Here is a 27839-nt window from a genome sequence, read left to right as displayed (position 1 = left end):
ATTAAGAATGAGAGGCAAAAACTGACAATTTAACACCAATGCACTTCAAGCAAATCACCTTAACAGATCTCATAGAAACAATAAGAAAACCACACTAGAAGGCCCTGGGCTTGGATGGACTTCACAATTTCTGGTATAAGAGGTTCACCATTCAGCACTCAGAACATGCAGACAAACTGACATGCATTATACACAACCCACAAGAGACACCTCAGCTCTTAAAAGAAGGCATCAGATACTGACACCCAAGTCAAAAGACACTACAGATCCCAAAAACTACAAACCTATCAACTGTCTGCCTATGCTCTACAATATACTTACTGCATATATATCATCTCTCTATGGTGGCGGGACACCCCTTCTACCTATGTTCCGGGGGATCAACCATGGGCGTCTCAGTACAGTCCCCTGGAACGCTTGGTGGCAGCCTCCCTGGCTGACGATGGTGCCTCAGTTTCCCACAGGGCTCCATGGGAGATGGAATTCTCCACAGCCCTGTTGGGATCTGGGTTGGCCGCCAGGGGTTGCTGCATGGGTCCCTGAGCCGGCCTGAACAACTCTACAACCACGCGCGGAAGTGCAATCAGAAACAGGTGATCAAGCACCTGGAGCACTTCCGGGTGGGCTATAAAAAGGGCCAGCAGCCACCACTCAGGAACCAGAATCGGTAGGAAGAGGACAAGGTTGCCAGGGAGGAGTGGTGGTTCGAGAAGGGAGTGATGGTTGTGTTTATTTGGACTGTGTTGTGGCTGGGGGGGTTCACGGGGAAGACGTGCCCTCCAGCTGAAGAAAAATAAAAGTCTTTGTGTTTTTCACACGTGCCTCTAAGTGAGTCTGTCCCGGGTCGGGCGCTATAAAGCGTCTAATTCACGCTATATATAAAGTCCAACATCTGACTGTCTGTATGTCTGTCCGCTTTCATGAGAGAACTAAACGGATTTAGATCAGGAAAAAGGGGAAGGGGAAGCATGATGTCAGGAGTGAGAAGCCGGGCTGGGCCCTCATCACTCACGCACCAGCCTCATAGCATACCTTACCTCCGCTTAGCTAGCGAACAAGAGAACTACTTAACAGATTTACATCAGTTTTTTTTCTAGAATTTGCTTGAACATTTCAATTGATTTTGCTACTTCTCTCATCATGCTAAGTATCATAGCTCGCTTGCAGGAGTGATATGTTAGTGCTAATCAGAGGCTGCGGGCTGAGGAGAGGGGGGAACATGATGTCAGGAGTGGGGAGCCTCCTCACTCACATGCCAGCCTCCATACGAATCGGTCTACCTCTGGCCATGTTTTGGAGCGCACTTTGCCTCCGCTTAGCTAGCGATACCTGTTTATTTAATGATTTTTAAAGTTTCACTACTACGTGGGCGGAGTGATGGGGTACAGCTAGTATAGAATATACACACACTTCAGAGACAATGATATACTTACAGAACAACAAAAAACTGCCAAAAAAGACAAAACACATGGATAGCAAGGAGCATCTCTTAATTGACTCTGTGATACTCCAGCAGGAATACAAAAATGCACATAAGATTCATAGACTTCAGAAAAAGGATTTGACAGTAACAGTATACATGACTAGTGCAAATATTACACTTATACAAGATACACTTTATACACTGCATACAAACACTAATGGCACACTGGAGAATAACATTATTATTATTCACAACACATAAATTCACACAGACTCGATATAAATTAGACACAGCATCTTCCAGGGAGACAAACTTATCTTTCTCTGGTTCTGCCTCGATCTCTTCCCACTTCCAATCCAATTCAACAGCACACAACATGGACACAAACTCAAAAACCAATAACAACAATGCACCCTACCACATGTATTCTGCACTTATAGGGTGTATTGATAAGGGGGATGAGACAGAGAATAGAAGTCATGGAGACCTTTGTTTCTTGGTGCAAAAAGAATTGTCTGCAAATAAAGGAACTAGTTATAGACTTTCACCACACCAAACGCCTCTATGTCTAGTCTGTGTTCAGAGAGTGGAAGTAGAGGTGGTTCACTCCTACATGTACTTGGGAGTTCATATTAATGATGGGATGGACTGGTCTTTGAACATAGAGGAACTACATAAAAAAGGGCAGAGGCGGCTCCTTAGGAGACTGCATTCCTTTAATGCGAGAAATAACATCCTTCACACCTTCTACAACTCTGTGATGGCCAGAGCGATTTTCTATTCTGTGGTGAGCTGAGCTGGTAACATCACTTCAAGAACGGCCCACTGAATCAACACACTAATAAAAAGGGCATCCTCAGTTATGGGGCACACTCTGGACCCCTTGGAGGAAGTAGCAATGAAGAGAATTAAAATAAAACTGAATGCCATTATGAACAATGCTGCACATCCTCTCTCTGACACATTAACTCTTTAGCTAAAGTTGTATCTATATGGACAACATAATTACAAGACATACACTTGGAGTTTGGACTGGACAAATGGAAAACAGTTAATGTATAAAAGGAAATCCTTAGAAAAGGTTGGCGTGTCGTCAAAAACTGCAACCTAATCAAGGCCTTGGTAGATGGTGAGCTATACAAATACGTTTAGTAGCAAGAGGACAAACTTATAAAACACAAAGAAACTGAAAATACATCACATCTATCACAAATACTCAAGAAACACACACAGACATTTTTTACAATTATAGCCATTAATATATATGACATTAAAATAATCATATTTTGGATTTATACATTGATTCTAAACAGACATACAATGGCTCTAAAGGAAAGCACAAAAAACTGCACCCCAAAGCAGCCATAAAATGGCTCAGTCGTCCACATGTTGAGGAAAGAAGGGGTCTCGTAAGTGATATTTATTTATACAACACACAGATAAATAATCTAATAAAATTTTTCTATCAATTCACAACATTCACAATACATAAAGCAATAGTTCAAGTAGACGCACACTACACACCATTTAACGGACTATACATATCACAGACCACATCACAAATGACATAACAACCGCACAGCTTAAAACACAAGCATGCACCCAGAAAACACTGTATGGCAGGCATCTTCATGTACTTAATCGGCCTTATGTGGATAAGATTGTGTCAGATATCTGGCTAAACTGTGGTATGCTAGCCATACAAGATCAAGTTATGAACGCATGAAACTACAGAAAATTAATTCTTAAGGAAGGTAACATTTTTAGATACCGCCACATGGAACAAGAAACAATCCAATGGATCACATGAGATGATATGCACAGGCACAATCCTTCAGGAAACATTACACATTAAGAACTTGCACTACAACATAATTTAGTAGGCACCTACAAACTATTATAAGTGCTTGCACACCACAATAATAGAAAATACAGTTCACAGAACTGACAAAAGAAATAGGTCACGTGTGGAGAATTGCCCATTGTTGTATCCTCCATTGGTGTCATCTAACATACTCTACACATTAGCCTACAGAGATCACATATAAACCAATATAAATTTAACTACATTATACTACTATTGTTACTATTATACTACTATTACACTACTATCTATATATTGTGAACGCTGGCCCGGACACGCACAGACGGACATCATATTTTCACCCAACACACCGTTTATTTACAATATATATACAAACAAAAGTCACGTGCACAAAACCCCAGTGCCTCTTGCACCGATTCCCCACAGTCCAGGCCTTACAGTCTCTGTGCCTTTTCTTTGTGCCTCCCGTCCTCTCTTCAGCTCTGTCCACCACCGCCCGACATCCACCCATGACTGGAGGGAGGCGGCCCCTCTTATAGGAACCCGGATGGGCTCCAGCTGCTTCCCGGCACTCAGTCTTAGCCACACCCCAGTGTGGCGGAAGTGCCGTTCGCGCCCGAAGTCGTCCGGTGTCCCTGTCGTCTTCCCCCCAGCACTTCCTGGTGTGGCGAAAGTGCTGGGCTCCAGGGTTCCTCAGGCACCTGGGCCCCCAACATAACCAGGACGGACGCCCCCTCGCGGTCTGAAGGAGGCACAAGCCCTCCCGGCCGGGGACCACAATATATACAGTGATCCCTCGCTATATCGCACTTTGACTTTCGCAGCTTCACTCCATCACAGATTTTAAATGTAAGCATATCCAAATATATATTATGGATTTTTCACTGGTTTGCGGATTTCTGCGGACAATGGGTCTTTTAATTTATGGTACATGCTTCCTCAGTTTGTTTGCCCAGTTGATTTCATACAAGGGACGCTACTGGCGGATGGCTAAGAAGCTACCCAATCAGAGCATGTATTATGTATTAAATAAAACTCCTCAATGATATATGATATACTTCCCGTGCGGTGCTTGATTGTTTGCTTTTCTCTGTCTCTCTCACTCTCTTTGCGCCTGACGGAGGGGGTGTGGGCAGAGGGGCTGTTTGCACAGAGGCTGTTTGCCTAGAGGATACGGATGCTCCTCTAAAAAATGCTGCTTTATCGCGGTGCTTTGGCATACTTAAAAGCCCAAAAGCACGTATTGATTTTTTGATTGCTTGCTTTTCTCTCTCTCTCTCTCTCTAACATTCTCTGCTCCTGACACACACTCTTTGAAGAGGAAGATATGTTTGAGCCCCGCCCGCCAACTCTAACCGGGCCCTGTCCGCCAACTGTAAGACCATGGGATACCATGGGATATGCACGACAGGGCCAGGCCCGCCAACTCACAGAACCCCGCCTGCCAACTTTAAGACCATGGGATACGCTCGACAGAGCCCCGCCTGCCAACTCTAACCCTCCTCCCGCGTCATGGGATACGCATGACAGAGCCCCGCCCGCCAACTGTAGATTCACTAAGGGCACGCAAGACGCACGCAAGACAGAGAGCCATGCCTGCCAACTTACAGAGCCCCGCATACCAACTCTAACAGAGCCCCGCCCGCCAACTTTAAGACCATGGGATATGCTTGACAGAGCCCCGCCCGCCAACTCTAATCCTCCTTCTGCGTCATGGGATACACACGACAGAGCCCCGCCCGCCAACTGTAACCGTCCTCCCGCTTCCACCGTCGCTCTCAAGGCATGTGCACTGCCTGCTCATGTGACCGCACGCAACAACTCACCAAACACAGCCTCAGTTAGTTTCATCTGTGCTACAGTCCACATGCACCTCTGAGCCACATTGACTTTTCATTGTTCTTTTCGGTTCCGGCTGCTTTTCTATATATATAATCAACCAAGTTGCCCGACCATGGGGTACGTACGACAGAGCCCCGACTGCCCACTCTAACCCTCCTCACGGCTTCAACCTCGCTCTCGAGGCATATGCTCTGCTTGCTCATGAGCCCGCCCCCAACATGTCACCAAACACATCCACACTCGCTTTGGTCTGTGCTACAGTCCATATGCAGCTGTGAGCCATGTTGACTGATCATTTGCCTGCCATGGTCACCGCCTCAAATGTATTTCATGAAAACAACACTTCTTTCAATGTTATACAAATTCCTGCATCAGGTAACTGTTTGTTTCTATCTGTCGGATATTTCTGGAAAAATGTCATCTACGAAACTGTTGCTCTCGAACTTCGCAACATGGCTGTAACCTTTGTTTGCCAACATTGGGATAACTTCACCGACGTGCTGTCCGTTGTTCTTAGTCACGGAAGCATAGTCACACAGTCTGCTCAACAATATGCTGACTACATGAATACGAGTTTATGGTGGCAAGGAAGAAATTGTGGCGATGTCCGAAATGCTTCCAGCTACTATCTCCATTCACTTCTGAGAACGTCGTCATGCCTCAACTTGAGTTTAGAATCTGGGCCAACGTCTCTCCATATCCCTGCTCTTTAGCGGTCATTTGGATTATGGGCATTACGAAGTTCTCTTGCCTCTCAAATACATACATGATAACCTTCTGGTGCCATCTATTGACAATGTCGGTATGTGCACACAGAGATCACAACCACGTGATTGCCACACTGATGTGATGTCACCTTCCCACTATCCTCTTACTGAAAAACATTTACAAACACATTTCACACATGAATTTCAATGCAACATTTGCTCCAAAACCTTCACAATCCAGAAATATCTCAAAGCACATTTAAACACACACTTCACTGAACAAACGCAGTCCACACATGACTTTCAATGCACCATTTGTTCCAAAACCTTCTGACTGCGGGGATATCTCAACGCACATTTAAAAACACACTCCACTGAATGAATGATGCAATGTGAACATTGCCAGCAGTGCTTCAAAACAACTCGCGCTCTCAAGAAGCACTTACAAACTCATTCCATTCACACCTTCAGTTGCGCATTTTGTAACGAGGACTTCATGGCTGAAATGGATCTCCTCAACCATGTGCAAATCCATTCAACACAAACATCTGTCTGCAGCCACGCTGATGCAACGTCACCTTCCCACTATCCTCTTACTAAAAAACATTTACAAACACATTTCACACCGGAATTTCAATGCAACATTTGCTCAAAAACCTTCATGCTCCAGAAATATCTCAAAGGACAATTAAACACACAAAATTAAAATTGGTTCAGTCATCATGCTTCTCAGGAACCTCATGCCAGCAAAAGGTCTCTGTAATGGCACTAGACTTTCTGTTACCAGCATTCACCGCAATGTACTGGAGTGTAAGACTATCACATCTGCTACCTCACAAACTGTCCTTATTCCCCGGATTTCCCTGACCCCATCAGAGTCAAATTTGCCTTTTACTTTTACACGCAGACAATTTCCTGTTAGATTGGCATTTGCAATGACAATTAACACTAGAATTACCAGCGCCTACGAAAAAACTCGTAAATCCGTCCCACCTTAAATCGCTTCTTAAAATTGTTCACAGCTCTCCACCAGCGTCTTTTGTCATCTAAATGTGCTGATAAAAATCAGGCTGCAAGCAGCCGGCTATTCCATCCCCCCACCGACTTAGAACGTGCACAAACTTCTCCCAGCTCATGCCTTGATTGATTTTCTGGGAGTGAACTGGAGTTTTAGAGTAGAAATAATAGATTGTTGGTTGGAACACACGCATTTCATGTCTGTTCCGTTTCTACAGTAATCTGTGTAAACACATTGTTAAAACAGAAACGTTTCTTATATTCTACTAGTAGATGACAAAATGTAGGCATAAAGTATATAATGTATGAAGCCTGAAGTATCAAAGAAATACTTTCACAAAAGATACAAAACTAACACAACAATTAAAATGATTTCTTCAAAACGTCGAATGTTATTTATTTGGCACGGACATGCTCAAAAAATACATGTGTAATGCCAAAAAAAGTGCATGCAGACATGTCCGTGCCAAATAAATAACATTCAACGTTTTGAAGAAATCATTTTGTGACATGATTTACCTTTATTTATTTACTTACTTCCTAAAGCCTAAAGTCACAAGTAGTGTGCAGAGGGCATGCTCAATGTGTGTAATGCCACGAAAAGTGACTGCTGACACTTTAGTATGCAAGCAATGGTATGTGCATTCTTGCTCCGATGTAGAGGGGAGCTGAGTTTACCTCTGTTACAGCGCGTCTATGTGAAAACATCATTGTCAGATGCGGGGGTGGGGTGTGTTTGGGCTTATGAACGCAGCTGAGATAATAAAACTGCCTAAAAAAAAAAAACAAAGCTAACCTTTACAAGTATCATAAATTACACCGGCTGTTACAGACTAAAATCAAACGTATGTTTTTATTCTAAAATAGTAAGACCATGCTGCAGGATCAAATTCGCGACCTTTTGATTCCCAGTCGGCAGCTGATTCTATTGCGCCACGGAGGCAGTCATATGTCAATGTTGCATGTTAAGGCGGCTTTTTTGTTTCTGCAGTTATATTTTTGAATAAAAGCGCAATTGTTGTGTTAGATTTGTATCTTTTGTGAAAGTATTTCTTTGATACTTCATGCTTCATACATTATATAGTTTATGCCTACATTTTGTCATCTACTAGTAGAATATAAAAAACGTTTCTGTTTTAACAATGTGTTTACACAGATTACTGTAGAAACGGAACAGACATGAAATGTTTATGTTCAAAATAACAATCTATTATTTCCACTCTAAAACTCCACTTCACTTCCAAAAAATCAATCAAGGCATGAGCTGGGAGAAGTTTGTGCACGTTCTAAGTGGGGGAATGGAATAGCCGACTGCTTGCAGCCTGATTTTTATCAGCACATTTAGATGACAAAAGACGCTGGAGGAGAGCTGTGAACGATTTTAAGAAGCGAATTTAAGGTGGGACGGATTTACGAGTTTTTTCGTAGGCTCTGGTAATTCTAGTGTTAATAAGGCACAGGGCCAAACTGTCAAAAAGATATGCCTGTATCTGCCAAAACCTGTTTTCAGTCACGGACAATTGTATGTTGCTCTCTCCAGAGTTCCAATCTTTTCATTCACTGACAGTTGTATCCTCAGACCCTCCCCATTTGGGCAACTGTGTCTTTCAGGAAGTGTTCACACATTAATAAATAATTAGGCGGCGAATGCTACGCCGCGGGTGGGCTAGTTTTAAATACATCTCACATACTGAGGAAATTCCTTAACACAAACTCAATCCACTTAAACATATACACTTGTATTGATCATTATACCCATGGCATGTCTTGGCCTGATATAAGTAGTAGCAGCAGGAGTATCTCAGAAAATACCTACCAATAATGACAATAAAAGAAACAGTAATATATAAATGTATTAATACTTAAGTTCTTTAAAATGGAGGATGTCAGCATGTGTCATTATTTTTGAGGTATTTGATTAATGAGTCATATTACATGAAGCTGCACTAGCTTTGTACCATCTGCATAAGAGATCTGGACACAAGCTGGTGATATGGCTTATATTTATTAGAACAAAATAAGAAATAACAAAACAACTACAAATTCAACTAAATGTCACCCCATGTGTCTCACGTAGGCACCCATTTATCTCTTGTTTCGGTCACATACAAAGCATATCTTTAAGGTATATAAACCAGTAGGTCTGGCTAGTTGTGGTACGCAGCAATTTGAATCTCTGTCTATGTGCTTCTCTTTGTCTTGATCCAACTGTGGAAATCACTTACCTTGTAAGTGTCTTTTAAAGTGCTATTGTTTAATGCACACTGTCTGCTATGTATTGCTTTGTAAATCATTATTTATTGTCTTTGGTTCTACACCTGTATATACCTGTATGTTTCTTTTGTATATGTTTCAGTTTACAACGAGGTACATCCAATAAAAGACTCCAAGAAAGCTTGCTCATCCCTTGTCGTTTTTTTATGTGGATGTGCCAAGTTATTTAAGCTCTCTGCGGCTGCGTTGCACGGACAGTGCGGAGTGAGGCAGAAAAGTCACATAAATAAATCAGAGCTTGCCTCCTGAATAAATGTCTAGTTACAAAGACACCAAGGAGCAGAAACACAAAGAGTGTAAGATTAGTCTTCCCACACAAGAATCTGCCTTTGCATTTTCTCTTTATAAAGTGCATCCCAACTTACATTTATAAAGTGCTCAGAAACTATCCTGAAAGACTGGACCTCTTTTAGAGAAAATCTTCACTGATAAACAGCAATTTTTAAGCTTCCAAAATGGACTGTGCTACTTACAATTGCCAGAAAGTGGCAGTATTTCCCTCATTACTATTCTTGAGGTGCTTCAATTAAATTGCACAATAGATTTTTTATTAATGCCATAATGACTTCTGTCAAATATTTAATGCCAGGTTGGTTTTAATAATCTGAACTCTTATTTGATGGGGACATAATATAGCATTCCAAATTTAAATTTCACACTTGTCGTGGTCATCATTTAATTTGCAAATATTCTGCAAATGCAAAAACATTACACTATTTCTATTATGCAATTTAGGAACATGAAAACAATACACCAAGGATTTAGGTTCAGAATTAACATAATAGTAATATTTACACTGAAATAAAAAGCATATGAACTGTTTCATAATACATTTTTAATATCTTGCTGCAGATATGCAATAACATATGACCATCTGTGTGGACATGTGGTTGGAAGGAAGTATTAAAGGAAATATAAAGAGGCTTTTAGTTAACTTCAGATTCACACATTTGATCTATACAAATCTTTATTATATTTTATAGTCTTATGATTACATTCAAAAATAAGCCCAATGTCAAGGCTCTCTATATTCTGCATACATAGGGTAATATTATGATTACTGAGACTCATGGGAAAATGAAACCTGTTGAACATGAGGTCAAACATGCCTAAAAGGAAAAAATAAATAAATAAATAATATTTTCAGTTTGATGTTGCAGATAAGTAAAACTTCAGTATTTGGATTGTGTTCTAAATTAACCACCAAGTGTGATATAATAAAATTTTATATACTGTATTAAAATTTTTTCTTTATTGCAGCTGTCTATGAACATGAAGCTATGCATATTATCCATTTTAAGAGTCAGATGACATGATGTATTAGATTATGTAATGTAACAGAACAGCATAAAGGCAGATGAATTGTTTTTTTAATTGCTCAATCCATGGACTGAGATATTTGTGTATATCTACGTACAATTAAAGAATTGTTCTGCATTTTTATCTGGTCTCTGTGAATTACTTCTTTGAAAATAGAGAAAAGTTTTTCCATTTTGTCAGAAAGCGTGGCGCCATCTTGAGAAGCCTTGCAGAAGACGTGTTGCTTGTTCTTTTTCCGGTTATCTGTGTTGACGATCTGCACCACCACCACCTGATCAAAGCAGTCCCTATACTGATGGATTAAAGGCTAGAGGTCAACATGACCTTCAGTGTCTAATTCTTCCACATGATGCCTGAAAATTATGAGGTCTAACTGAGATCATTTATGTTAGGTAGAATGCCTAGTGGGGGCTTGGAACCCCTGCAGATTTTGTTTTTTTTTTTCTTCACCCCTTTGGAGTTTTTTTTTGTTTGTTTTTTTTTTTTTGTCTGCCCTGGCCATCAGACCTTACCTTATTCTATGTTAATTAATATTGCCTAATTTTATTTTTTGTATTTTATTCTTTTTTTTTCTTGTAAAACACTTTGAGCAACATAATTTTAATTTGTATGAAAATGTGCTATATAAAATACATGCTGTTCTTGTTGTGCATGTGTGAGTTCATGAGTGAGTGTGAACAAGAGAGAGACTCAAGAACTTAAAAGAGGAGAACTTATGAGACCCTCACCTCTGCTTAAGGACTGTGGCCTGGATGTGTAGCTGCCAGCAGGTCTTGTGAAGGATCCAGGCTTGGATTATCACACAGCTGGGTAAAGTGAGTGTAGATAGTATTGCCCCTTCTTACTTCAATTGATCAGTGTGAGGTGGAGACAGATCCAGTTGCATAAATGTGCATATAGGGAACATGCCAGAAAAATATCATTGGAGCCACATGAAAGAAGCCTAGAGAGGTGGCAGTGGGCATTGGAGGTTAGCACAGGAAGCTCCAGTTAAACTCATGTGAGTGAACTTAAGTTTCAAAATGTGTTAGGCTGCTTAGCACCAGTGATGATAAAACATTAGCCAAATAACTCCATAAACAATGTACACAAAATAAATATCTAGACTATATGGCCAAACGGACACAGCTGTAAATTATTTAGTTCAGGAGTTTAATTTGCCCCCATTGCTAACAGGTGGATTTAATCAGGTATGTACCCAAGCAATTTCCATTGACAAACATTAGCAATAGAAATGGTCGTACTCAACAACTCAGTGACAAGGCACTGTCATAGGATGCCATCTTTGCCACAAGTGAGTATGTGAATTTTCTGCTCTGCTAGATCTACTGCGGTCAGCTTTAAGTGCTATCATTGAAAAGTGAAAACACCTACAAGCAACAGTGGCTCAGGCATGAAGTGGTAGACAACGCAATCTGACAGAGTGGGTCTGGTAAGTGCTGAAGCGCAGTGTGTAATAATCACCTATCTATTGCATCGCTTAAAAGAGTGTTTCAAATTGCCACTGGAAGTAACATCAGCACAAGAACTATGCACTGGGAGCTTTATTCTCATTCAACGTGTGTCTCGGTCTTTCCATCTCGGTGCCAGTTTCAGTATTATTCTTTATGTTGTTGTGAAGTGGTGACCATTACGTGCAGCAAGCTGCAATATTGTACCTTATTATGTTTCACTTCTATTTCTTCTATGAATATCACTATTATTATTATTAGGGTTAGGGTTAGGGATGTGATGGGGGGGCTGAAAAATCATGACATCATTCATTCTCAAACGTGAACTCCTACTCTTCGCTAGCAGTAAGTGTAGAATGCTTCTTCATTATTTCTCATGTCCTACTCTGGGGTAGGACAAATTAAAATCCTTTTCAAACTGTTAGCGCAATTCCTAATTTTTAAATGTTTCATTAATATGGGCACTGTCCAATAAAATTTCATGTTCCACCAAGCAAAGTCTTATAGTTATGGAGGATCTTTAATAGCAGATTGGAGATGTCTCTTTTTAGTGTAGAGTTGCTGGGCCATGGAACATCTTACCAAGCTGCAAGGCATAAAATGACATAAAAAGTTATAATTTAATGAAATTAGATTTAATAGCTTATTTTTCACAGTGCTTTATAACATTTTTTATGCAATGAAACTCAATAAACTATATATGTAATATAAATACATTGGTTGAAAGGGAGGAAGCATCCTGGGTTTATTGCCAATTATAGTGACTATTCCTTGACATTTACAGTCCCAGTTTGGTTCATCAATTAACCTAACATGAATTTCCTTGGGATGAGGAATGAAAACAAACTCCCTTACAGCAGCACTCAAATTTGGATAAAATTGTTTTGCATACTTGACACAGAAGCTACTGTAACCATTAATACCATTTATTTTCCTGGGAATGGCCAGAGTCTTTGAAAAGCAACAGATTGTGCTACAAAATAAGATGGCTATTGGAGTTACTTCAGATAATATTCTCATGGCCCTTACGAAACAGGACAATATCAACTATAATTTTCATTCTAATTTTGTATTTCTGAAAATCTCAGATGACTCTGATAGTAATCACATATTGAAACCTGTAGTCTTGACTTTGCATACATGCTATGTTTGTTTGTGCTGCTTCGTATGTTTGTTGTGTGCCGTTTAGATGATCTAGAGCAAGTTTTAATGATACATTAGAATAAACATTTCTGTGTTAAAATACATAATTCTACTGTTGGCAAACTTTGGACTTAAAACCTAGATGTGGGCTGAAATTGATTTGCTCTAATATCAGAATTTTGCTTCCAAAAATAAACCTTATAAAGATCTAGTTTATGTGAACAAACATTTGTCATCTTTCAGTCATGACTTTATTTTTCGTTGGAAAGTTGTAATGTTTTTGTGTCAATAGTTTGAGTAAAGTGGGTGCATTTACCATCATTCTGAAAAAATGTTTAATTGTGAGCTGCCATCTCTCTCCTGACAGCTCTTTAAACTGCTTAAAATAGCTAATAACATCCTTTGAGGCATTGAAAGTGGTACTTATGGGAGACCTCACTGATTCTCAGCAAGGCTAAATATAACAATTAAACAGCTCATCTCTGATATACTGTAGTGGCATTTGGCTCAAAACATTAGTGATAATTGACGCATTTCCTATATCTGAGACACCACAACAATAAGATCTGATGCAAAGGAGACATTAGGAATTGTGATGAGACAAATGGTATGCGGTTACTGCTTTTTAAATTTCAAAAGGGTTCCCCAGAGATTACTACCTCTGGTATTAATCCACACCTGGTAGACAGCTTAATGTTGTTCTTTGTTCTTATTTATACATACCTGAAGATCTGGATTGAGGAAATCCTATCATTCAAAACTAATGTGAGTGAAACAACAATTAGGTTAGAATTCCTATATAGGAATTAAGCCTATTTTCTATAAACAATAAAAACAGTTTAATGTTTAATATCTACTTCTGAATGTGATGATCTAATCTCATACGCTTCTTTGTCGAACACCATTTATCTCTCTTCTTAACAGAGCTCTTAAAATTATTACAGGAGCCCATTTACAGACACACCACTATGATCTTTAAATGAACATCATCTTCTCTGTACAAGGATCAAAATATTTTAATTTTCATATAAAACATGCTACAATCCTATAATGAATTTACAAAATTTTGCTTCATTTACTTACCAGAGTGGATATTCAAAAAATAATATTTTAATAAACTGATTTTAAGTAATGGGATGAATGTGGAAGTTTCAAAAATTGGCTAAATAGTTTTTTAAAGCTTAAAGTGTCTGTGTGTCAGTTGGACTGCTATGTCTCTATCATTCCAATAGAGGTTACAGTAATTTTAGTAACACAATGCATTGCATATGTCATTAGAATAGATGGCGCATCACAAATATTAACAATGTTTTTACGAACCACACACCAAATGGCATATAACAGACGCATGTACATTTTATTTGTCACTCCAACTGTTGGAGTGTTGGAGTGACAAATGCAATGCCTTTTATTACTACATGCATTACTGAATTCATTTCAATAGACGTTGCACTGCATATGTTAATCCTGAGGTCTATTTCGATCTTAGCACAGCTATTACAAGAATATAAAGTTTAGGTTAATCGTCAGAGAAGAATGTGTTTTATTATTTTTTGTTATTTGTTTCAGGTTTATTGGTTTACCTGTTTTGGTATTATAATGTGGTCTTATTGGTATGCTTTATTAAACTTTAGTTTTCTTTTATTTTTTATAAAATGTTTGCTTTTATAATTAGTGTTTGTTGTTGTTTTCTTGTGCTCTTTTACTTTATAAGGCCCTCCATTATGCTCCTGTACAAGTTCTTGGTAATGGAGATAGAAGGGTGCTTGTAACATTTTCACCTCTGGTGCACTACATGAGCTCATGAAAATTTCATCTTTTTACCTTTTTTTCTCTATTTTTCTCTATTTCACTGATCACTTCTACCACTTTCTTTTATGTGGAATCGCTCCCTGGACACTTTTTATTATTTTTACTACTTGACATGGATTTTTACACTCTGAGATTCGCCTATTCAAGTAGTCAACTTAAAGCACTGAGAAGAAATGCCCACGCGCGTGTTGTTCCCTATTTACCTGACAAGGTAAGAAGACAATATCGGAGCAGCCGAGCCAGAGCTATGATAGAAGATAAGATAAAAGCCAAGCAGCTTGCGAGAAAATGGAGCTATAAACCATCGGTGCCTTCTCTGATCCTGGGAAATGTGAACTCTCTACCAAACAAGATCGACAAATTGGCTGTGCTGGTGAAAAATGTCAGAACCTACAGAGAATGCAGCTTGCTGTGTTTTAGTGAAACGTGGCTAACAACTACCATCCCAGATGCTAACGTGGAGCTACCCGAGACGCAAATACCAGCGGGAAGAAGAAAGGAGGAGGACTCGCTCTCTATGTCAATACAAAGTGGTGCAACTCAGGACATGTAAACGTTAAAATCTCCACTTGCTGCAGGGACATGGAACTGTTGGCCGTAAGTCTGCGTCCCTATTACTTGCCCAGAGAGCTTGGACACATGATTGTTGTTATTGTTTACATCCCCCCTCGAGCAAATGTGGAGATAGCGAGTGACGTTATCTATTCCGCAGTTGCTAAGTTACAATTGCAACACCCTGAGGCACTTGTGCTAATCTCTGGAGACCTTAACCATGTAACACTGGACAAAACATTACCTGCCTTCAACCAGTATGTGGATTGTAACACCCGGGGAAATAGGACTATTGACCTACTGTATGCAAACGTTAAAGACGCATACAGCACCACCCCGCTGCCTGCGCTTGGGAAAGCAGATCATAACCTGGTTCTGCTTCAGCCTCACTACAAACCAAGAGTGAGGGTGCTACCTACAACCACACGCTCATTTAGGAAGTGGTCCCCTGAGGCAGAGCAGGCTCTGAGAGACAGCTTTGGAACTACAGACTGGGATATACTGCAGGGGTCACATAGTGAGAACATTGAAGAGGCTGTTGACTGCACAACTGATTACATCAACTTCTGTATGGACATTGTATTTCCAGTAAGAACAGTATGCTGCTATGCTAACAACAAGCCATGGATTAGAAGTGACATCAAGGGCCTTTTGAATCAGAAGAAAAGTGCTTTTAAAGGCGGTGATCAGCATGAACTAAAGCGTGTGCTGAAGGAACTCCGAGTCCAGCTCAGGGTGGCGAAGGAGCAGTACAGGAGAAAGCTGGAGCAGAAGTTGCAGAATAACAGCATGAAGTAAGTGTGGGATGGGATGAAGCGGGGTGCCACCATCGCGAGAGACGTGGAAAGAGCAAACCAAATGAACAACGTCTTTAACAGGTTTGTCCACCCTAACCCACTCTCACCTCAGAGTACTGCATCCTCCAACCACCCTTCTGCTGATACAAGCATAGGAGAGACACAATTACAGCAGCGCAGGTGAGCAGAGAGCTGAGAAGAGTTCATGCTAGCAAAGCAGCAGGTCCAGATGGAGTATTGCCACGACTGCTGAAGGCCTGTGCGCAGGAACTGGGGAGTCCTCTACAGCGCATCTTCAACATGAGCCTGGAACAGGGGAGAGTCCCGAGGCTTTGGAAAACATCACGTCCTAGTGAGCAGAATGACTTCCGCCATGTTGCTCTGATGTCACATGTGATGAAGACCATGGAGCGGCTGCTGCTTCACCAACTGAGGCCACAGGTCCGCTACGCCCTTGACCCTCTGCAGTTTGCATACCAGGAGAAGGTGGGAGCGGAGGATTCCATCATCTATATGCTACACCAATCCCTCTCCCACCTGGACAGAGGCAGTGGTGCTGTAAGAATTATGTTTTTGGACTTCTCTAGCGCCTTCAACACCATCCAACCTCTGCTCCGTAGGGACAAGCTGACTGAAATGGGAGTAGATTCATACCTGGTGGCATGGATCGTGGACTATTTTACAGACAGACCTTTGTATGTGCGTCTTGGGAACTGCAGGTCTGACATTGTGGTCAGCAACACAGGAGCGCCACAGGGGACTGTACTCTTTCTGGTCCTGTTCAGCCTATATACATCAGACTTCCAATACGACTCGGAGTCCTGCCACTTGCAAAAGTTCGCTGACGACACTGTTATTGTGGGCTGCATCAGGAGTGGGCAGGAGGAGTACAGGAAGCTAATCGAAGACTTTGTTAAATGGTGTGACTCAAACCATTTACACCTGAACACCAGCAAGACCAAGGAACTGGTGGTGGATTTTAGGAGGCCCAGGCCCCTCATGGACCCCGTGATCATCAGAGGAGACAGAGGGTACAGACCTATAAATACCTGGGAGTGCAGCTGGATGACAAATTGAACTGGTCTGCCAATACTGATGCTCTGTGTAAGAAAGGACAGAGCCGACTATACTTCCTTAGAAGGCTGGCATCCTTCAACATCTGCAATAAGATGCTGCAGATGTTCTATCATATGGTTGTGGTGAGTGCCCTCTTCTACGCGGTGGTGTGCTGGGGAGACAGCATAAATGAGAAGGATGCCTCACACCTGGACAAACTGGTGAGGAAGGCAGGCTCTATTGTAGGCATGGAGCTGGACAGTTTGACATCCGTGGCAGAGCGAAGGACGCTGAGTAGGCTCCTGTCAATCATGGAGAATTCACTGCTTCCACTGAACAGTGTCATCTCCAGGCAGAGGAGCAGCTTCAGCGACAGACTGCTGTCACTGTCCTGCTCCACTGACAGACTGAGGAGATTGTTCCTCCCCCACACTATGTGACTCTTCAATTCCACCCAGGGGAGTAAATGCTAATTATTCAAAGTTATTGTCTGCTTTTACATGCATTTTTATTACTCTTTAAAATTTTTTTTTGTATCGGTATATTGCTGCTAGATTATGTAAATTTCCCCTTGGGATTAATAAATTATCTATCTATCTATCTATCTATCTATCTATCTATCTATCTATCTATCTATCTATCTATCTATCTATCTATCTATCTATCTATCTATCTATCCATCTATCTAAATGAGAGGAGACCATTCAGTCCATCAAGACTGTTTGTTTAGCTAATAGCTAAGCTGCTCCTAGACCTCATCCAGATTTTTCTTAAAGATTATTGTTTCAACTACATCTCCTGGTAGTTTGTTCCAGAGTCCCACAACTCTGTGTGAAGAAGGTGCTTCCTCAGTCATGCACTTCCCCTTAATTTCTGATGTTCTTAAGGTAAAAGAATGTTGCTGGATCTACTTCATCGTTGTCTTTGAAGATTTTAAATACCTGGATTAGGTCCCCGTGCAGTCTCCTCTGCTCGAGATTAAACAGGTTTCATTCTCTGAGTCTGTCACAGTAGGACACATCTTTAAGTCCTGGGATGCTCTTGGTTGCTGTCCTTGTACCGCTTCAAGTACTGCTATGTCCTTCTTATACTGTTGAGGCATGAACTGCACACAATACTCCAGACGTATCCTTAATAGTGCACTATATAGTCTGCGTAAAACATCCTTTGAGTTTAATTTAACAGTTTTTATGATATAACCTAACATTTTATTTGCCTTTTTGATTATTTCAAACTGTAAATACATATACATGAAAAAATTCACTGCATCTTATTACTTTAGATTTGAGGTTCTACATTAGGTAAAGATTGTTTAAATTCACTTAATCCCATTTTTCAGAGATTTCCCTACACTTTATAGCAGTCAGAAAGACAGAATGTTATCATTGTGCTTAAATGGTAATGTAAAGCACATTGTAGTTGGGAACAAATTTCATTTGATTTTTTAAATACAATTTTTTAATATAAAAAACACCTGCTTTGCATGTAGATGTGAAGTAGTATAAGCTCAACCCCTATTTTAAGTTTGTTGTGCACACTCTACATATAAAAAGCACAGTCTGGGTTCTGCTTTAGTTGGGTGTTCCTACCAGCCTCACAACACCACTAAGACCTTCATGGCTGGCATGGCTCCTTAGAAAGAAAAAATGAAGTATACAGGGAGGAAAAGTGACATTTCATTCATTATGATCAAATTTGCATCCTTTGAAAGATAACATTTTCTGCAGCAGAAGAAAAATGAAGAGTGTAATGATACGGAACAGCCAGTGAAATTTCTAATGAAGCATTTTTGTTAAAGAATTATCTTTCTTACATTTGAGTTCTTAGTTTTCTGAAAGTCATTCCATTCATTGTATGTCTTCTTGTTTAATGGATTAATATGAACAGTCTTATAGCATATGAATAAATAAATACAAATTATGTCACTTCATTCAAGTATTAGAATTGTGGGAAAATCACTTTAATTCCACATTATATATGAAGAAAGGATGCACACATTTGGACTTACAGTGGTTATAAAAAGTATTCACCCCCTTGGAAATGTTTACATTGTACTATTATAAAACACTGGATCTCGGTGGATTTGATGTGGATTTTTTTGATACTGTATACTGTGTAAGTCTTAAACAGAAATGTCAATTTAAAAACAAAGTGATCTAAAGGAATCACAAATATTCAGTTTTTAGTAGATGCGTCTTTGGCAGCCATGACAGTCTTGAGACTATATGCACAGGCTATCAGATTTGCACATCTGCACACTTCCATTTTTCCCCATTCTTCTTTGTAAAACTACTCAAGCATCAGTCAGGTTGCATGGGGAGAATGACTAAACAATATTCTTCAAGTCCAGCCACATACTTAGGTTGAGATCTGGACTCTGACTCTGCCACTCCAGGATATGAATGTTGTTGTTTTTAAGCCATTCCCACATACAGGGTTGTCCAGATCTAATTATGCAATCCAGATCATCTGAATGACTTTGATTTATGCGGGGGTGATTCCAGTTCGGTGTAAAGACGATTCTTCATGTCATCATTTTGCACACTTCTCAATGGTCTGGGATTTTCTATGTAATAAACTTAATAAGTTATAGCGTAATGAAAATTGCATAATTAGTTCTGGACCACCCTATAGTTTTGACTTTATGGTTTGAGTTGTTGTTTTGCAGGAAAGCAGATCTTTTCTTGAGGCATGCATTTCTTGTAGACTGTATCAGGGTTTCTTCCAGGATTTTCTTGTATTTTACTGCATTAATTTTACCCTTCTCCCTCATAAGTCTTTCAGGTCTGGCTGCAAAGAAACATCTCCAGAGCGTGATACTCTCATCACCATGCTTCAAAGGTGGGGATGGTGTGTTTCCTTGATAATATGCATTTCTTTTACTTATGACTATCACAGTGTTTAGTTTTTTTTCCCAAAAATGTCAATTTTGGTGCCATCAAACCAGAAATCCTTCTTCTAGCTGACTTCAGAGTCTTCCATGTGCCCTCTGGCAAATTCAATCCAATATGCCATGTGTGTTTTTTAACAGTGGCTTTCTCTTTGCCAGTTTCCCATAAACCTACAAATGGTGAATCATCCAGCCAACAGTTGTATCCACAGTCTCCTGAATCTTAGGCACTGTAGCCCGAATTTCTTAAGAGTTATCATAGGTCTTAAAGTGGCCTATTTCACTAGTCTTTTTCTTGCATGATTGCTCAGTATTTGAGGACAGACTTCTCTTGGCAGATTTACTGCTGCGTCATACACTTTACATTTCTTGATGATTGATTTAACTGGACTCCAAGGAACATTCAGTGATTTGGATATTTTCTTGGACAGATCCCCCAAGACTTGTGCTTTCCAAGTGTCCATTTGTCTTCACAGTGTAGATAAGGCCATTTAACAAAAGGTCATAAAGCAGCTGATTGCTCAGCACATAAGTCTAAGCTCACTGGGCTATGCTTCGAAGGAGATCATATTGTGAAGGAAGGGTTTGGAGATAAAATTGATCATTTTTCCCATTATTTAGTAATATTTAATGGTTACTGTTCTTCTGCATACTTGTAATAATGTGGCATTAGTAAAATCAACTTTGACAGCAGAAAGTAAATTGATTTTTGAACTGAAATGTAATCCTATATATGAATGGAAATAAACATAGCTGGAAATAGTGGTGGAAATAAAGACTCAAAAAGTTTCATAAAGAGTTGGGGAATGACCCTGTTTAATGTTCTAGGACAAAAATGAAATGAAAAATGGCAAAAGGATCTAAAATAAGAACATTTCACAGTTGAGAATTAAATGCATCGCGTTTTTATAACAAAATGGTGGCAGGAAATGACATTGACAGGAAATGACATCACAAGCAGATGAATGGAAGTGACGTTGTCATTGAGGACCGGAAGTGACTTTATTATGCCGGCCGGGAAAGTGATGTCATCATCGGTGAGCTGGAAGTGATGTTATCATGGAGGGGACCAGAAGTGATGTCATCATGGCGGAGTCGGATGTGACGTCATGAGGGGGAGCTGGAAGTGACGTCATTTCTGGAGAGCCATAAGTTACGTCATCGCTGGAATATGAAGCTGGTATTATTGGGTGGAAGCTATTTTGAGTGACCGGAAGTATGGATCTATACTAATAAAAGGCAAAGCCCTCACTGACTCACTCACTCACTGACTCACTCACTGACTCATCACTAATTCTCCAACTTCCCGTGTAGGTAGAAGGCTGAAATTTGGCAAGCTTATTCCTTACAGCTTACTTACAAAAGTTGGGCAGGTTTCATTTCAAAATTGTACACGTAACGGTCATAATGGTTGACAACGTCCGCCATGTTGAACTTTCTTATTTATGGCCCCATCTTCACGAAATTTGGTAGGCGGCTTCCCTGCGCTAACCAAAACCGATGTACATACTTATTTTGATGGTATGACGCCACTGTCAGCCGCCATATTGAACTTTCCAACGTCACTAATTCTCCAACTTCCCGTGTAGGTAGAAGGCTGAAATTTGGTGCTTATTTCGGTGGTATGATGCCACTGTCGGCCGCCATATTGAACTTTTCAACGGTCTTTGTTACTTATGGGCCCATCTTCAAGAAATTTGGTACGCAGGTTCCCAACGCTAACTAAATCCTACTTACGTACATATATATGTCCATAGCCTGCAGCTGGGTCACCGTGTGAGGCGGCGTTGGGTCCCCCATCCCAACGCCTCCCACGTTATTTACTGCCTGCCTATATAAGGCCGTCCGTCGCTCCAGTCTCTACATTCCCTTCCTTGCTTCGCCACGGGATTCATGTCTCCCTGCTGATAACTACAGCCTTTTTATTTAATCCACGGCTTCTCCGCTGTTTTATTGTTCATTTATTACTATTATAGTTATTGTGTAGGTATTTTAGACTTACTTTACATTGTTCAGGTACCCATTTCCTTTATCATTCCAACCGTACACCCATTAACATGTCTATCGAGGTGATCACCATCGATCAAAGAACTGTCACTTACCAAGTGGTTTCCATGCCCGGAGATGGCACCTACCTTTTCTACTCTCTTTGTTACATATTGCCATATCAGGCTCACTCTTGATATCCGGAGGAACATTGTGTCTTATGTATTGAATGACTGGGACAGGTTCAAGGTGTGGACTGATGACGGTACAGGAGATAATTATACTACACAGGAGCACTAGAAGAGTGAAATGATTAAGCCCTTCACCTATGCATCTGCATGTGAGTTGATGGCTGCTGCTGAATTGTTCGGTTGTCGCTTTCAAGTGTACCGAAATGGCCAAATATTTTACACCTTTTGACAACCGCCAATGCCTCTTAAACATCTTAGATTGACAGGTGACGATTTCAGTAGTGGACACATTGATGTTTATGAATGTTTAAACTCTCAAAAGCTGGATGTGAACTTATCAATGAAACCGGTTGTATACTTACAACGCTTGACAGATGCCGAATGTCTCTTCAACACAAGTCCTACAAATACTGTCGTAATTGAAACAAACCATGAAACTCAAACCGATTATGACAGCAGCAATCCAAGCTGTGAGATTTGAAACAAGATTACTGTTCACATGGCCAACTGTACATTGCATGCTCATGAGTAAGCTCAGCGCACAACTTAGTCATATTACAACCGGAGGGCTGAACTCACAATGTGGTATACAAAGAGATCCTTAACAAATAATTATTTGTATATTTTCCCTCAGCTTAAAAAGGCTTAATTTTCTTCTTAATAAAAATTTTAAGGCAGTACTTCGCTGCTGCGAAGTGCGGGTATTTTGCTAGTAATTAATAATTTTGGGAATAGACTTGGCTCATGCTGTATGAAAAAATTTGTTGAAAATGTCTATTGTACTTAAATAAAGGTACAAAAATCATGTCCAATAGTTTGAAATCACAAAGTCACAACATGATTTGAAAAACAGTTTGTGTGTCAGTGGCTTAAAACAGCCAAAATAACCTTGATGCCAGAGATGTATTTAAAAAATATAAGTACTCTAATTCCTAAAACAGGAAATGTACAACTTAACAGTATTGTATAAGAGGTGTCAGAAAATATTGCATTGTTGAAACAACAACATCCATCATTAACACTAGAATTACCAGAGCCTACGAAAAAACTCGTAATTCCGTCCCACCTTAAACTGCTTCTTAAATCCCTTCACACCTCTCCGCCAGCGCCCTTTGTTTTCTAAATGTGCTGATAAAGAGAAGCTAGGAGCAGCCGGCTATTCCATCCCCCCACCAATTTAGAACGTGCACGAACTTCTCTCAGCTCAGGCCTTGATTGAGTATCTGGGAGTGAAGTGGAGTTTTAGAGTGGAAATAATAGATCGTTATTTGGAACACACGCATTTCATGTCTGTTCAGTTTCTACAGTAATCTGTTTCAACACATTGTTAAAACAGAAACGTTTTTTATATTCTAGTAGTAGATGACAAAATGTAGGCATAAACTATATAATGTATGAAGCCTGAAGTCCAAATAGCAAAGAAACATTTTCACAAGAATAACACAATTGAATTTTATTCAAAAATATAACTGCAGAAACAAAAAGCCGCCTTAACATGTGACATTGACACCAGATTACTGTATCTGCCGCCGTGGTTCAATAGACTCAGCCCTCGCTTGAGAAACAAGGGGTCTCGAGTTCGATCCTGCGCTCCTCCGTTTTGAGAAGTAAACTGCTCTTAGTCTTACTGTTTTAGAATAAAAGCATACATTTGATTTCAGTCTGTAACAGCCGGTGCAATTTATGATCCTTGTAAAGGTTAGCTTTTTTTTTTTATTCACTTTTCATTCTCTCAGTCGCGTTCAGATTCAATCCATACAACCCCATCTGACACGGCTGTTTTCACTAAAGACACACAGACGCTGGCGAAGCTGCCTTCTTCGTATCTCACCGTCACTTGATTTTCTTTTTATTCAGTTTTATTGAGTGTTCCTGCCAGTCCCCGCATGTTGCTGTATGCTGTTTCTTTTGTACTCCAGGACATGCAGAGGAAAGAATGGTAAAGACCAGTAACTTCGGCGCTATATGCAATCATCAGACACTCCCCATCTGCCCGTGTCGTTCAAATACAGGTACATATATTGGTGTAAAAGTATAACTCAAGTGCACTTTTTCCATCGCCTTTTCCTGTAAGAAGCAATGTCTCTCTATGCTGTGGTTTCTATTACACACCTGAAAGAAAGAGACAATACATGTGAACATATCCAGCATACAGCAACATGCGGGGACTGGCAGGAACACTCAATAAAACTGAATAAAAAAAAAATCAAGTGACGGTGAGATACGAAGAAGCAGCTTCGCCAGGTCTGTGTGTCAGTACCGTTGGGGTGGGGGCGTTAGTATGCATCGTGGTACAACGCAGAGCTATAGCGCGTCTGTATTCTGTTTCTTTTGTACTCCAGGGCACGCAGAGGAGAGAATAGTAAATAGCAGTAAGTTCGGCGCTATATGTAATCATCAGACACTCCCCATCTGCCCGTTGTTTTGTTATACTTTTCAAAACTTTTTATACTGCTCAAACGGGCATGCTCAAAAAATACACGTGTAATGCCACGAAAACTGCACGCAGACACTTAATTTCGCAAACAAAACAAGTGCACTTTTATTCAAAACTACCTGTATAACCGAAGAAAAAAGAAAGCAAGTTACAGTAGGCGATTGATACGACAGCTTGCATGGTGCAATGCTAAGAAGTGCAGATTTTCATTCCGTGCTATATAAAATCATCACATTCAAATATTAACAGTTCCCACACACCCAAGGACCGTCCTTCCTACATTTACGACACGTGTACTTGTTGCTGTGTACACACCTCTCTGTGCTATGCTTTCTATTACACTGAATGAGCACCTGACACTGTACTTTCTTCCCTGGGGGAAGGTCCCACATCAGAGAATTTCCAGTTCCTGCATAAATTCACACCCGATCTGACGCTGTTCGTTTTCAAATAATATTGCATTAGTGCGATTATATTTTTCACATATATTGTCTCTTTCTTTCAGGTCTGTAATAGAAACCACAGCATAGAGAGAAGTGTGTACATTGCTTCTTACAGGAAAAGGCGATGGAAAAAGTGCACTTGAATAAAAGTGCACTTTTGTTATACTTTTACACCAATATATGTTCCTGTGTTTGAACGACACGGGCAGATGGGGAGTGTCTGATGATTGCATATAGCGGCGAAGTTACTGGTCTTTACCATTCTTTCCTCTGCATGTCCTGGAGTACAAAAGAAACAGCATACAGCAACATGCGGGACTGGCAGGAACACTCAATAAAACTGAATAAAAAGAAAATCAAGTGACGGTGAGATACGAAGAAGGCAGCTTCGCCAGCGTTTGTGTGTCAGAACCCGGGTTGGGTCTGTGGCTGGAGGCGGGGTGTTTGGCGTTAGTATGCATCGTGGTACACTGCAGAGCTATAGCGCGTCTTTAGTGAAAACAGCCGTGTCAGATGGGGTTGTATGGATTGATTCTGAACGCGACTGAGAGAATGAAAAGTGAATAAAAAAAAGCTAACCTTTACAAGGATCATAAATTGCACCGGCTGTTACAGACTGAAATCAAATGTATGCTTTTATTCTAAAACAGTAAGACTAAGAGCAGTTTACTTCTCAAAACGGAGGAGCGCAGGATCGAACTCGAGACCCCTTGTTTCCCAAGCGAGGGCTGAGTCTATTGAACCACAGCGGCAGATACAGTAATCTGGTGTCAATGTCGCATGTTAAGGCGGCTTTTTGTTTCTGCAGTTATATTTTTGAATAAAAGCGCAATTGTGTTATTCTTGTGAAAATGTTTCTTTGCTATTTGGACTTCAGGCTTCATACATTATATAGTTTATGCCTACATTTTGTCATCTACTACTAGAATATAAAAAACGTTTCTGTTTTAACAATGTGTTGACACAGATTACTGTAGAAACGGAACAGACATGAAATGCGTGTGTTCCAAACAACGATCTATTATTTCCACTCTAAAACTCCACTTCACTCCCAGATACTCAATCAAGGCCTGAGCTGAGAGAAGTTTGTGCACGTTCTAAATTGGTGGGGGGATGTAATAGCCGGCTGCTCCTAGCTTCTCTTTATCAGCACATTTAGAAAACAAAGGGCGCTGGCGGAGAGGTGTGAAGGGATTTAAGAAGCAGTTTAAGGTGGGACGGAATTACGAGTTTTTTCGTAGGCTCTGGTAATTCTAGTGTTAAAGCAATTGTTTGATAAAGTAGGAATAAAAAAATAAGAAAAAGAGAAAAAAAACTGAAAATGGATTTCCATTGTTGAGAAGGGTGTGCATATTGAAAGGGAAGAGAGTTGACATTTAGTTGTGCCAAATATTTTTAGACCATTGGGGCTTCATATTGCTCATACAATTCAATGGGCAGGTCATCTGAGGCAAAAAAAGAAGATCTATATACGTGGTAGTTCATAGTTCTACTGTCCTCCTATGTATCATTTTGTTCAAACATACCATAGTACCTGTTCATTTTGTTAAAAATTAGCGTAGTATGAATGTCTGAATAGGCTCCATTATATCTATTACCAGTTATATTAACTCCATTCCACACCATTGCAATAGATATAGTAAGATCTTTGAAAAATAGCAATGGGAGTTATCAGTATATATTAGTCATATGTGACTATGCTATGGTCTAATATGATAGCTAACATTATAATTGCCTTGGTTCATTTATACCCAGAGTGTGATTCCCAGAAGAGATTACAATTAATCAAAGATCTAATTTTACATGTAAACTAACAAATGAAATTTCTTACTATCCATAAAGTTACGGAACTGTTTAAACAATCACTGAAGAACATGTCACGAAAATTTGTTTTAGACATAGGGAGAGACTGAGATAAGTGGTAATGCTATCACAGTAGTTAACAGCCAAAAGGTTAAAGAAGAAGCCAAATACCTGGATAATCAGCTGGAAAAATGGAAGGTATGGTTTCAGGTAGTTAAAGTAAAGGACATACTGAATGGTTCTAGACTGCAGAGCAAAAATCATATAAGATCATTTTTGGGACTAGTTGCATGATAGAAGAGATTCAAACCATGATTTGTTTTTATTGCATTACTCATAGGGCGAATTCATACTAGCAATTTGTTCCATGGCCCAAACACACTTGTCTACAAAGTCTAGTTCGTTTGACTAGTGTGATCACTCCGTGCCGGGCCAACCATACTGTGTCCTGGCCAGCTTAGAAGGTTTTTGGTAGGATTCAGGAACAATAAGATTGCTAAACGTGCCTGAGCACGGAACACAGACATGACGTCAATGATGCGAAAGTCAGTTAACAAGCATGGCGGCAATGGGATCTCTCTTTAGTCTTTTGCACAAGTGCAGTGTTTACTTAAAACAGGTTTTTATTCTCACCTTACCGATGAATGTGAATTGTAGTTGGCAAGAAAAGCAGCAAATTCCTCCCTTAGTATCATTTGTCTCTGTATAAATTTTCTCGTACATGCAGCATGATTAACAGCAAAATACTGCGCTGCACACTCAAATCTGTAAGAGGATAGAGTATTATCCTATTCTACATAACTCCAAAAAAAACACAAAATAAGGAAAATCATTTTGACATGCATGCTGTCACTCTGTGTTTGTTTTGGC

At 40.1% G+C, this 27839-nt stretch overlaps 1 protein-coding gene across 1 annotated transcript in view; it reads right to left on the bottom strand.

Moving 5' to 3' along the window:
* The window catches only part of LOC120515496 (U3 small nucleolar ribonucleoprotein protein MPP10-like), a 41622-nt gene extending 14126 nt beyond the window's left edge, over positions 1-27496 (bottom strand). Inside the window, exons 1-2 of the mRNA XM_039736557.1 lie at positions 27407-27496; positions 27141-27215 (exon numbers count right to left, since the gene is read on the bottom strand). Of these exons, the coding sequence (XP_039592491.1) occupies positions 27141-27215; positions 27407-27496 (165 nt within the window). The remainder of the gene's footprint in view (positions 1-27140; positions 27216-27406) is intronic.
* Between the last annotated feature and the right edge of the window lie 343 nt (positions 27497-27839).

The sequence above is a fragment of the Polypterus senegalus genome, chromosome 15 (assembly GCF_016835505.1).
Source record: "Polypterus senegalus isolate Bchr_013 chromosome 15, ASM1683550v1, whole genome shotgun sequence".
NCBI classification, from domain to species: Eukaryota; Metazoa; Chordata; class Cladistia; order Polypteriformes; family Polypteridae; genus Polypterus; species Polypterus senegalus.
The sequence above is the reverse complement of the archived record's forward strand: the minus strand, read 5'-3'. Positions and strand labels throughout refer to the sequence as shown.